This window comes from Mastigoproctus giganteus, chromosome 11 (assembly GCF_048544385.1).
Source record: "Mastigoproctus giganteus isolate SK-2022 chromosome 11, ASM4854438v1, whole genome shotgun sequence".
NCBI classification, from domain to species: domain Eukaryota; kingdom Metazoa; phylum Arthropoda; class Arachnida; order Uropygi; family Thelyphonidae; genus Mastigoproctus; species Mastigoproctus giganteus.
Genome location: NC_143585.1, coordinates 116,180,242 through 116,194,370, shown reverse-complemented (window position 1 = coordinate 116,194,370; position 14,129 = coordinate 116,180,242). Strand labels below are relative to the sequence as shown.

The 14,129-nt window shown below is 37.9% G+C and overlaps 1 protein-coding gene across 2 annotated transcripts in view; it reads right to left on the bottom strand.

Annotated features, from left to right (window-relative positions):
• LOC150078368 (M-phase inducer phosphatase-like) overlaps nucleotides 1–14,129 on the bottom strand; it is a 311,872-nt gene that overhangs the window by 67,711 nt on the left and 230,032 nt on the right. For both annotated transcript variants that reach the window (XM_090385423.1, XM_090385424.1), the window contains one exon: nucleotides 5,778–5,853. In XM_090385423.1, the coding sequence (XP_090241549.1) occupies nucleotides 5,778–5,853 (76 nt within the window). The remainder of the gene's footprint in view (nucleotides 1–5,777; nucleotides 5,854–14,129) is intronic.

Below are 14,129 nucleotides of genomic sequence, written 5' to 3'. Positions count from 1 at the left end.
GTAGCCGCAGGCAGAGGTGAAAATGATTCTTGCACTGTTTCTACTGAGCACCAGCTTGGAAAGCAAGGTGCAGAGGATTTCCAGGACTGCTGGAACTCTAGAAGGAAGGAAATGAATCAGATTGGCCTACTTGACATAGATGGTTCGATTGTTAATGAACCTGCCAACGTAGCTGACAAACTAAATGAGTATTTTGCATCTACATTCACAAACGAGTAACTCTGTAGGAAAGTGGAGGCGAGAAGCTTATTAAAATCTGGCAGGGAACTAAATGATTTTTTAATAAGTGAGAGCAAAGTGGAGGAGAAATTGTTGAAATTAAACATAAGAAAGGCACCTAGGAAGGATGGGATCTATTCAGTTATATTAAAATAGGCAGCAAAGGAAGTAAGCAAACCCTTAGCCATAATTATGAAAGCTTCCTTGGACTGGAGATGTGCAAATGTATCTCCAATTCGTAAAGGGGGTTCAAAGGGTGATGCAAATAATTACAGACTGTTAGTTTAACTTCTGTTTTGGGGAAAATAATGGAGTTACTGGTTAAAGAAGCATTGCAGGATCATCTAGACAAGACTGCAGTAATAGTTCGGACACAGTATGGGTTTGTTCAGGGGAGGTCTTGTCTGAACAATTTGATTGGATACTACGATGTGGTCACAAAGGAACTGGATGCAAAAAATAATTTTGATATCATATACTTGGATTTTATGAAAGCTTTTGATACTGTTGCACATGGAAGATTGCTGTACAAATTGGAGCAGCATGGCATTAAGGGATGGTTGAGTGGCAGACGACAGAGTGTGGTAATAAATGGACACTGCGCTTTGTGGAGTAACGTTACGCGTGGACTCCCCCAGGGTTTGGTGCTGGGCCCATTGTTGTTTTGTGTATTGATCAATGATATCGATGAAGGTATATCAGGCTTAATGTCCAAGTTGAAGATGATACAAAGGATGGCAGGGTTGTCAATGATAGTATGCTACTGCAACAGAATCTAGAAAAGTTAAGCAGACGGACTGAGAAGTGGCAATTAAGTTTAACATTGACAAATGCAAAGTCTGCATATTGATAACAGTAAACCAAGAGAAAGGTACCAACTGTGTGATACTATACTCAGGGAAGTGGAGAATGAAAAAGACCTGGGGGTAACTGTGCAGTCAGATATGAAGTTCTTTGAGTAGTGCAGAAGGACTGTAAGAACAGGTCATGTAGTCTTGTCAATGATATATAGGAATTTTGCTAGCAGAGACAAGGAAGTGATTATTCCTTTGTATAAGGCAATGGTCAGGCCTCACCTTAAGTACTGTGTACAGGTCTGGAGGCCTCATTTTTAGGAAGGATGTAGAGTTGCTAGAACGAGTACAAAGTAGTGCAACAAAACTGGTAAGAAGAACAAATGGGTGGTCTTACCCAGATAGGTCTAAGTTCTGCAAGTTGCAGCATCTGGAGACCAGGCACCTGCAAGGCAATCTGATTGAGGTGTGTAAGGCTTTGAATGGTTTGAGCAAGCTCGATGCTGATGGGATTCTTTCACTTGCTCAGATTAAGTACCTGAGGGGGCATGGATTGACATAGAGGAAAGATGGTTGCAGAATAGCTGTGTGGAAGTTTGCCTTTAGCCAGTGGGTATTTGATTGCTAGAACAGACTTCCATCTGTTGTTGTGGAAATTGATAGCTTAAATAAATTTAAAGCTGAACTAGACAAACGTTTGGAGTGACCGGATGGGTGAAATGGAAAAGTTTTTTTTTTTTTTTTGACTGATGCTGTATAAGCTTGCTTTCTCGCATCATATGCCTCAATTAATGTTAAATGCTAATAAACTTCCATCTGTTGTAGTGGAGGTCAACAATTGAAATTAATTCAAGGCAGAACAAGACAAACATATCTAGAGTGAATGGATGGGTGAAATGGGACCGGTTTTTTTTGTTTTGGCTGATGCTATATAAGCTTGCTTTCTTCCATCGTATGCCTCTATGCTAATGATAAACAAATAGCGGTCATGTGCTCCCCAGACGGTCTTTTAAAGGTCTATTAAGACTGCTAATTATGCGAGGTCTGCTGTGGCAGAGCATTTCTGGGAGAAGCAGCATCGGATCTCCCCTGAAGACGCGGTCATTACGGACCATGCCCATGGATTTTGGGAACGCAAGTGGCTCGAGAGCTTGCGAATCGGTTCATCCAGTCGTAATACTATTAACAGGGACAGGGGGACACGTTTACACCCCGTTTGAGGCGGTTGTCCTCAGACGGGATGACCGGTTCTGTTTATCACGCTCCCGAGCCACTTCCGTTTCCGATGCATACGTGGGGAATGTCGACCATGTGTCTGATGGACCACGTGCATGAGTGCCATGGGTCTGCTACTTAAGGATGTGTCCTTAAGTAGCAGACCCATGGATTGCAGTAATAGTATACTGTTGAAGAAGGAGACAGCAGTCTCCGAAAGCTTCAGGTTTTATCGCTTTTAATCCAGTTTATTATAGATAATTTTATTGCTTCGGTATATTTTCAACTATATTTTTAACATTTTATCGTAGTTTATTTTATCTTAATTTATTGTAATATTTTAGTCTTCCGATAATGTATCACATTATTTTATTATTTTTATAGTAAAAAAATTTTTTTATTCCTTGCATTCCTTGCCTCAAAAGTCTCAAAGCATCATAATAGCCATTATATTAGCAAAAAATTGATAGTTAACAATATCAGAAATCTCTACAGTAAGCTTCTAAGCAACCAGTTTCCTACAGCCTATTTATATTACCACATCAAAAAAGCTCTCAGTATCATCAAACATAAAAAGTTGATAACTATACGATTGATATCAATAATATCATGGCTAACTGATATTCTATAGCCACTAGGCTTGTACATATGTATAGTCCATACCCCCCCCCCCAGCCTCTTTGGGAGTCTTATAAACATAGAAAACTTGTACCCCCCCCCCCCCCCGATTGGCTAACTAAAGGAGTATTTATTTATGTTTATTATTAATTTAATTTTATTTATTATTATCTTTATATACCATACTTAAACACCAGAAGTACGCTCCCAGAGCTATGTTCAGGGTCCTACTATAAGAACGGGGATAGCAACCACGAACTATCCGAGCACCATCTTTTTATTTCCCATTAGTTTATCAAAAGCAATATTCAAGATGCCCCTTTTCTGCTTTAAAACACTTTTCTCGCCTATACAAAGTTCAGCGACTATTTACCACTACTTTGCTAGCTTGTTATTCCTTTCTATCTTGGTATGCATTACTTCATGTGTTTAACTCCTACACCAATTTACATTTGTTATTTAATTTACTGTTTCTTTAATTTACAGCTTCCCTAATTTAATTGAATTTGCTACTTCTGTAACTTAATTTTATTTTACTACTTCTCTAACTTAGCTTTCAACTTTCAACACACAAAGTAGCTAGCTTAATTTAATTTCTTAATTTTTCCAATTTCTTACACTTGGGGTCGCCAGCTTAAACCATACATACTTTAGCTCACCTTTAGTTGAAACATTTTACTACTCCACAGCAATACAGATTGCCATGACCTACATGACTCTAGTAAGTTATCCTATTTCTTTTTACTCTTTTTAATCTTTACTTCCAGCCACTGTCAGGTCAGGCATGAAATATACGTATGCCTTATGATTTAAAATTAAAATTTAACCCTAATAAACTTTCCTGACTTTTCACGTGTACCACGTGCTGCATATATTTCATGTCAGAAACAGAGGTTTTACTTACTTATTGCTGTTTCCTCCTTTGATTTCGGCGGCCGGCCCCAGGATGAACGACATTAAGTTGTTGTCATTTGGTTTTTAGGAGCATTATCAACTAAGCATTATCAACATATGCTCCGGGGATATGCAGTGGTCATTTCCTGACCTTTCGCATCCTCCGTATTTGGTGGTCACGGGCTCGAACCCCGGTCTGATCAAGAAGCATGTGCTACGCACTGCTGCTCCCCACCTGGCTACGGAGGCGCTGAACGATATTAAGTAATTCTTATTACTTCTTTTTACCTTCGCTCCCCTTCTTTGTTCTCCATGATTGCAATGTCTGTTCCATTAGCCCTTCGTCCTCCATAATGATGAGTGCAGTAATGTTAGTGCTTTGCTTTTTTTCTCTACTTACAAACTTATATAGCCATTGTGGTCATTGGGTACTTTCTGCATAATTATCGCAGTGCCTCCAGTCCATAAACTATTCTTAATAATATTTTAAACTGTAGCTTTCTTATATATATATATATATAGAAAGTGTTTCAAGAAGTAAATTTATGCCTTAAAAAAAGTTTATTCACCTTAACAAAGCTAAGGTAAATCTACTTAGGATCCGATCTAAACATGCAAACATGATTTTTAATTAGATTATTACTGTTTATGGAATGGCATAGGTCATTCCATACAGGACACTTGTCAAGCTGCATCAGTATGACACTAACTTCACAATTTATTTTTATTTGAAAATATTAATGGGGGGGGAGAGAAAATGCACATGACTACTGCACTTCTGACGGGCAATAAAATCAGCACTTAAAAAAAAAAAAAAAAAAAAACGGTAATTCATAAATATTCAAAACTGCCTTTGTTTATTTACCATTTTAATTCGGTCAATTTTTCTTATACTCACAACAGGTTATAAAATTGTATATTGATGCTGGCAGGTAAAATAGAATAGAATAGAATAAAATAGAATTTTTCTTGTGATGGCAAACATGTTTAATGCCTTACTTACCCCATCTTCAACAATTTAAGTGTTTTCGAATTGAATTACTTCAAATGTGGAGCTCTCATTTCTATAATTCAGATAACAAAATTTCATCTACTGATGGCAAGTGCATTTCATACCATGTGCTCTCTGCCCACATTCATAAGGATTTGCATCAGAATTTCAATCTGATGCAACTTCTAAGTCAAATCACCACTTCGCTAATCGAATAAAAATAAGTTGAATTTGAAGTAGTACAATTTTTTCAATTAGAAAAGACAAGGAAAAAAAATAAAAATCTTATAATGGTATAGGGGTTTCTCTGTATTTTACACACTGTTAAGTAGATGACATGATAAAAGAGGAGATAGAAGCAGTGTGAAGATTATGGAAAATTTAAATTTCTATTTGTGCTTCATAAAAAGAAAAAATTTTAAAAAATTTGCAAAAATCCACAAAATGTTTACTTAGTAATTTTTATGAGGGAAGTTAGTGAAATTCAAAAACTGATTGAGGGGGAAAGAGGAAAAGGAAAAATAACAAGTTCAAGTGCAAATCTAAAAGTGAAAAAAGTAAAATTTCTACAAACATAAAATTCAATCAACTAGATTCTATCTCATGCATTAACAGTACTTTCTCCCATTATTTTATGACAAAGTATATGTTAGCATTCAAGTAATTATCAGTGTTTGTAATGGTGTGTAATGTTTCTCTCTCACGCATTCTATCATTTTGCTAACTATTTGTGAGAGGTCAGCCAAGGAATTTAAAAAAAAAAAAAAAAAAAAAGAGGAAATGTCAATATTAAAAGTTCATCATTTAGATAAGCACATATTCTAAAAACATTTATTTTTAATCTAACAGCATTGAAAACGTTTTGTCCGAAACATGTCTATCATACGTTTCAAATCAATGTTCAATTTCAGTATCAGTGATACTGAAATGCATTATATTTTAGCTGCAAATTTTTAGGGAATAAAACAAAACAGTAACATATATTAATTAGGGTTATAATTTATTAATACTCAGTCACACAAGACAAACTTTTAATTATTACTTACATTTCTGAACAGCCCTCATTATGATTTCTGTTTCTGAGAAACATCTCTGCAATGGAGATCGCTTGTATACTGAAACCTAAATAAGTGTATTATGTTATATATAGCAATTTTCTTTTTGATACAGATTAGTTAATTTCCTTATAAGCTTTATTAACAGTACAATAAAAAGCCCATTTCATCATCTGATATTCATACATCTCAAAAGTTCAAGCAAGAGTGTTCCTTCCCAACATAACACTACATTCAGTTACCCATCAAAAATTCAGAACCATCCAGCATTGTTTAGAGCAGCGTTTCCCAAACATTTTTAGTCATGGAACACTTTTCATCTCCCAATATATTTATGGAACACTTACAAAACACAAGTTTAATGGGAGCCAAAGAACCGTTTGCTAACATTTTATTACATACAACACACACACACACTGTGCATCAGAGAGTATCTTCATTTCCAACACATGTAAAGCCGAAATTCAGATAACTGTCATCATATTTTAGTTGTCTTTTATTAATTAGTTCCTGTTTTTTCACTTCGGATTTTTTGGGGAACAAAAGGCTGCGATTATTCATTCTCACTTTGAAGTGTGACAATATTGTGTTCGTTTTCATCGACCACAGTTGCAATACAATACTACAGGTACTTGCTTCTCATTTTAAAGTTCCTTTTTTCAACCACAAATCTATGGTTATTTATTTTGATAATAATATTTAGAAATACTAATAATTATCAAAACAAATTTATACAAGGAGCACTTCCCCCTCCCTCAACCCATGTACACCAGGCTAAATCGCATAGGAATGGCATATTAGACCACTACATTGCTACTTTTTTGTAGATGGCATACACATACTTTTCTATACAAAGCCCGCCAAAAAAAAAAAAAAAGCGTTCTGCTGTCTATTTGATTATTAGTCTATGCCAGTATATTAATAACCGAAAAATACGATCCTCTCATATTGTGGATTTATACTTCGCAACTGGGTTGCCATCATTGCAACACCAGGGTACCTGCCCACCCACTGATGAGGAGCCAATAAGTTCCGAAACGGTGCAATATAGGTGATGGTATCTGCTGAGAATAAGTAACAATAGTCTTCTCCTATGGTGAAGCGTTACTTATTCGAGGTAGTGCAGCAACTCTTTGTGAAGGAATTCACAACATGAGATATACTTAATGATGCCAATTTATAACTACTTAAGTAGTCGGCTTTGTACTGAAATGATGCAATTGCACTAACTTGTACATTAGTTAATCAAAAAATAATAATGTTAAAAATTATAATGATACAAAACTGGTGTACGATACAAATATGCAAAATTTATTTATTTTATTTTTTTAATTATTAATTATGGTTTTTTGGGAAACACTGGTTTAGAGAGACAACTTGCTTTACAGTTTCTAAAAATTTCATATTTACTTATAGCTTGCAGATTGGTTCCACGCTACCAAGTCACTTTAGCAGGACCACTGAGGTTTGTGCTACATGTCACAATCTATGCAAAAATATCTAAATCACAGAGGCCATGTGGGTGTGATGTTTTAAGAAAACACTTATAAAGCCATGACTTAACTAGCATCAAAATCTGTTCATTGGCAATGGGATATGATTTGAAAGGGAGAATAATTCAATGGATCAGCAGGTTGCTACAGCAGAGAAAACAGTTGTGCTTGTTGAGTGTTGAAGGACTACTATAGTCTTTAAAAAAGGGAAAAAACCATTTGGGAGTACAGCAACTTTGATCAAAAATGTAATGTGAAGGAGTGAGGTAACTGGAGCAGATTATCAAGTGTAATCACTGCTAAATGATGGAATACTCACATCTAGTGAGTATGGACTCGGCACACCCAAGGTCCTGAGCTGGATATCATCATTCTTCTATTTCTTGGTGATTCCTCTCTCTCCCTTTCTCTCTCTCTCTCTCTCTCTCTCTCTCTCTCTCTCTCTCTCTCTCTTTCTCTCTCTCTCTCTCTCTCTCTCTCTCTCTCTCTCTCTCAGGGTAACTTGGAATTTTTTTTTTTTTTTTTTTGTCTGGTGCAGCATAAGCCTCAGGCTTCTTTGCACTATATGGCTGCTGTTACTACTACTACTACTACTACTAATAATAATAATATTTGCCTTTGTTCCATCATTTAGCATCATTCACACCTTTACAAAAGCCCTATGTAAGAGCAGGAGACTACCATGGAAACCAAAACAAAGATGGCAGGAGGAGGATTGGGGCAAGTCATGCAGTCTGAGACAGAATAATCTTTGCTTCTGAGAAGGGTGAACATATGGAGGAAGCCACACAAAATACATCCTCATTCCTCTGATCTTAAAGGCATCCTAGATACTAGGCCATACCTAACATTGTTGTGGATCAGGTACTCATGCAGGTTTACATTTACGAAGAGGGGATAATTTCAAGGTAATAATAATGCAACCACCAGATGTTATCTTGAATAGTGTTCTCTCTTTTGTGGAAGACTTCATTCAACTAGTTAATCAAGCTTTTAGTGTTTATTACAAATATCAATCACAAGGCCAAATTAAGTATTATCTAATATATACAAACACTACCAAAAACTATTAAGCGCTGACCATCAATAAAAGGTTCAGTGGATCTTAAAAAAATAATGAACTTATTTGTTAACTAATACATGCAGAGTATTATCATAATTAATAAACTGTATTGGATGAAACAGGATGAAAATGGGCATTACCAAAATCACACTGCTCTACAACAGAATAAGCAAAGGTAATTTAATTACTACAATTTTGAAAATTATTACAATACCTGCTGAAGTTAACGCTGCAACTTCTCTGCAGATTTTCAGAAGTAATTAACATATTAAGCTCCGAAAAACATTACATTCACATTTTAACATTTTCAATTTAACAGGCCTTGGAAGCAGAAACCTACAGAGTCATATGACATTTATTTATTTGAATTGGTATTAGACATATAGTGAAAGGAAGCCACAGGCTTTTGCTGAACTAGCCAAAAAAAAAAAAAGAGAGAGAAAAAAGTAGATAAGAGAATAGATGAATTATGTGGTTCCTTCTTCACACAGGTAATTATCCACCTGACCTTCAAATTTCTTCAAACTGTCAGTATCAACTTGTTCAGTAACCAACAACTCACTGACTAAAAGAAAACTTTTCCCAATCTAGTCTAAACCTCTTCCCCAGTAATTTGAATTTATGGCTGCAGTTCTGAAATTCTTTATAGCCGTGAAAATCAATTCGGCCCTGGAAGGATTGTGCAGGGCTCAAGGGGTAGAATTTTTTTCAGCCTGGTCTGTACTTGTTAACAGGAGAGACTGCTTCTACAGGGATGGGATACACTTAAATAGAAAGGGTGCAAGAATGTTTGCTGATGCTATCGAGGCAGTGTTAGGTGGGTCGGAAAACTGCTAGATTGGTGGGATACAAGGACTAATAGATTAACAGTAGCCACTGGCAGAGGTGAAAGTGATTCTTGCACTGCTTCTCTTGGAATGAGCCACAGCCTGGAAAATAAGATGCAGGATAGTTCAGAGACTGCTGGGAATCATTAGTGTACAAATAAACACATAGGTTGTGTTAGGGTAGCTAAGAAAAAGAACAGGTGCGTGTATACTTGCGTGTACACCAATGCTAGGAGTTTAGTAAATAAATTTGATGAATTTGAGGTAATGCTCAAAACATCAAAGGCAGATATTGTGGGGATTTCAAAGACGTGGTGTCGCACAGATATAAGGAATGCAGAACTGGAATTTGGGGAGTACAATGTCTACAGAAAGGATAGACAGCGTAGGAAGGGAGGAGGGGTTATGCTATTAGTTAAGAAATGCATAAAATCAAAGGAAGTGAAGCCAGTCGACATTGCCGGACAGTGCAGTGTCGAGTCAGTTTGGTGTGACATAAGCATTGGGAGATCAAAATTGAGAGTAGGAGTGTGCTATAGGCCTAATGGCTGTGATGAGTATAATAAGAAACTGTACGGGGAAATAGAATGGGCCAGTAAATCAGAGAGTCTTATAATGGGGGATTTTAATTTCCCAGATATTGACTGGAATTTGGGGGCTGGTCACTCACACACTAGCAAGGCTTTTGTGGATTTATTGGATGATTGTTTTCTACATCAGCATGTTCGGGAGGCAACTAGAGAGAGTAATACTCTTGATTTGATTATCAGTAGTGATTCTTCATGCATTAAGAATCTGCAGGTAAATGAACCACTAGGTGGCAGTGATCACAGTGTGCTGCAGTGGGATTTACTCAAGGAGTTAACTACCATCAGGGGTAAAGGGAAGGGTTATTGCTTTCGTAAAGGCGACTACGATGGACTGAGACAGTATTTAAATTCTATACAGTGGGACCAACAGTGGGATGATGTTACCAAGAGCAAATTCAAAATGGGAAGCATTCAAAGAACTTATGAACAATTAGTTCATCCAGTTAGATGAACTAATTGTTCATTAGTTCATCTAAGTGGATGTCAGATGAACTAATGAGACATATGGCAGAGAAGAAAAATGCATAGGATACATACAAATTAACACGTGACACAGAAACTTATGAGAGATACAAGTTGATCTGTAACCAAGTTACAAAGGAGGTTAGGCAGGCGAAGGCAGATTACGAGAAATCTTTGGCAAGGGATGCAAAGAAAAACAGCAAAGAGTTCTTTACTTATGTAAACCTCTAGAAGGAAGGGGATGAATCAGATTGGTCCACTTCATATCGATGGGTTGATGATCCTGCTCAGGTAGCTAACAAACTGAATGAATATTTTGCATCGACATTCACACATGAGGAGTTATTCAGCGAGGGGAATGCCAGAGGTGTATTCAACTCTGGCAATAAGCTAGAGAATCTTGTAAAAACTGAGAGTAAAGTGGAGGAGAAATTGATGAAGATAAATACAAGAAAGGCACCTGGGGTGGATGGGATCTATCCAGTTATATTAAAGGAGGCAGCAAAGGAAATAAGCAAACCCTTAGACATAATTATGAGAGCTTCCTTGGACTCAGGGGAAGTACCCACGGACTGGAGATGTGCAAATGTAACCCCAATTCACGAAGGAGGATCAAAGGGCAACACAAATAATTACAGACCTGTTAGTTTAACTTCTGTTCCTGGAAAATTAATGGAGGCACTGGTTAAAGAAGCACTGCAGGATCATCTACACAAGATTTCAGTCATAGCTCAGACAGCATGGTTTTGTTAAAGGGAAGTCTTGCCTGACCAATTTGATTGGATACTATGATGCAGTCACAAAAGAGCTGGATGCAGGGAATAATTTGATATTATATATTTGGATCTTAGAAAGGCTTTTGATACTGTTGCACATGGAAGACTGCTGCACAAATTGGAGCAATGTGGCATTGGAGGTAAATTGCTGCTGTGGATAAAGGGGTGGTTGAGGGGGAGAAGACAGAGAGTGGTAATCAATGTACACTGCTCATCGTGGACTAATGTTATTAGTGGAGTCCCTCAGGTTCAGTATTGGTCCATTATTGTTTTCTGTATTTATAAATGATATCGATGATGGTATATCAAGCTTAATGTCCAAGTTTGCCGACGATACGAAGGCTGGCAGGGTTGTCAAGGACACTACTGACACTATGCTACTGCAACAGGATCTGGAAAGGTTGAGCAGATGGGCTTTGAGGTGGCAAATGAAGTTTAACATTGACAAATGTAAAGTACTACATATGGGGAAACAGCAACCCCAGAGCAACGTATCAACTCTGTGGTACTACACCGACAGTGGTAGAGAATGAAAGGGACCTGGGGGGTGGTTGTGCAGGCAGATATGAAGTTTTCTGAGCAGTGTAGATGGGCTGCAAGAGTAGCTCATGGTGTATTGTCGATGATATATAGGAATTTTTCTAGCAGGGATAAGGAGGTGATTATTCCATTGTATACGGCAATGGTCAGACCACACCTAGAGTATTGTATACAGGTCTGGAGGCCTCATTTCAAGAAGGATGTAGAGATGCTGGAACGAGTACAGAGAAGGGCAACAAGATTAGTGAATGGAACAAAGGGGTGCTCTTACGAAGAAAGGCTTAAGTTTTGCAAATTACAATGTCTGGAGACTAGGCACAGGCGAGGTGATCTGATAGAGGTGTATAAAGCCTTGAATGGTTTGAGCATGCTCAATGCTGATGGGATTCTTCCTCTTGCTCAGAATAATCACCTGTGAGGGCATAAATTCAAATTGAGAAAAGACAGATGTAGGATAGACGTGAGGAAATTTGCCTTTAGCCAGCGGGTGGTTGGTTGGTGGAATAAACATCCATCCCTTGTCGTGGAAGTTGATAGCCTAAATAAGTTTAAGGCTCAGCTGGACAGGTATTTCGAACGAACAGAGGGGTGAAGTGGAAGTGGTTATTTTTTATTTATTTATTTATTTTTATTTTTTTGGCTGATGCTGCATAAGCTTGCTTTCTTGCATCAAATGCCTCTACTAATGCTAAAATGCTAATGCAAACAAGTGAGTAAGATGAGTATGCCCAGTTCTCTGCTTTGTCAATACTCCTTGTGTTTCATCCGAATCAAGAGATCAATAGCTTGGATCTTGTTTTATCTGAAAGTGTCCGTTGTTGGTGTTATTTTTCCAGATCCATGACCAGTTGTCATAAGGCTTGTGAATTAATCTTTTAATCTGTATAATTGTTGTTGTAATTTGGTTTTTAAGAGCATTAGCAACTAAGGCCATATTGCTCTGGGATATGCAGTGGTCATTCCCTGACCTTTCCGCATCCTCCATATTTGGTGGTGATGGGCTCGAACCCTACATATGGTCTAATCAAGAAGCGTGTGCTAACGCACCGCTGCTCCCTCCCACCTGGCTACGGAGGCGGCTTTTAATCTGTATAAGGTAGCTGAAGTTGCAGGTGAGGATGTGGGACAAGGTTGTTTAGTAGCAAGATCAGTACTTTCATTTTCCAAAATTCCGGAATGTCCCAGGATCCAGCAAAATGTTACTGATTGGATTCACTGCAGGAAAGTAACCAATAGTGAACAGTTTTCAGTGTAGGATGAGAGAAAGACAAATTTCCCTTTATTGCAGAGACTGCACTGAGAGAGTCAGTACAGATTAGAGCATGTGAAATGGAAAGTTCAACAATCTTGTCACGTGGCATACAGTTCGTTTATTGAATACAGTTCGGCAGTGAAGATACTGCATTCAGCTGATACTGAAACTGTAATTGTGAATGAAGGAAAACTGCTACGGTGCCTGCTGCACTATCAGTTTTCAATCTGTCTGTGTGTATTGTAGACACATTGGAGTTGAGGGTAGTGTGAGCTGCATGCAACTGTTTGATATTGGAGGAAGATGGAACATTCTTCCCCCACTGGCCAAAGTAATCATCATGAGATGCAGGGGTGTGAAACCAGGGTGGTACAGGGAGAGCTGTGTCCTGAGAAATGCTAGTTAAATCAACATTCTAAGTTTGCAGAAACTTTCACTAATCTGTGCTATAGACTGGTTGTCATTTCACTTACTATCATTAAATCATCCAAACAGTTATCATACACATAATAACTCAAACTAGGATGTGACGTAAATATAATAATTCATCTTAATGGGAGACAGCAATTTTTATTTTCTTCAAAGATGCAATGGGAGATCATGTGCTTGGACTAGAAAAGTCCTAAAAGCTCCCGGAGCTGTCCTTAGAGCAATGTATTGAATGACATTAGCATTAGCATTAGTAGAGGCATTTGATGCAAGAAAGCAAGCTTATGCAGCATCAGCCAAAAAAAAAAAAAAAAGTAACATAAATAAATAAAAATAACCACTTCCACTTCACCCCTCTGTTCGTTCGAAATACCTGTCCAGCTGAGCCTTAAACTTATTTAGGCTATCAACTTCCACGACAAGGGATGGAAGTCTGTTCCACCCACCAACCACCCGCTGGCTAAAGGCAAATTTCCGCACATCTATCCTACATCTGTCTTTCCTCAATTTGAATTTATGCCCTCTCAGGTGATTTTTCTGAGCTAGAGGAAGAATCCCATCAGCATTGAGCATGCTCAAACCATTCAAGGCTTTGTACACCTCTATCAGATCACCCCGCTGGTGCCTAGTTTCCAGACACTGTAATTTGCAAAACTTAAGCCTTTCTTCGTAAGAGAACCCCTTTGTCCCATTCACCAATCTAGTTGCCCTTCTCTGTACTCGTTCCAGCAGCTCTACATCCTTCCTGAAATGAGGCCTCCAGGCCTGTATACAGTACTCTAGGTGTGGCCTGACCATTGCCTTATACAAGGGAATAATCACCTCCTTATCCCTGCTAGAAAAATTCCTATATATCATTGACAATACACCATGAGCTACTCTTGCAGCTCGTCTGCACTGCTCAGAGAACT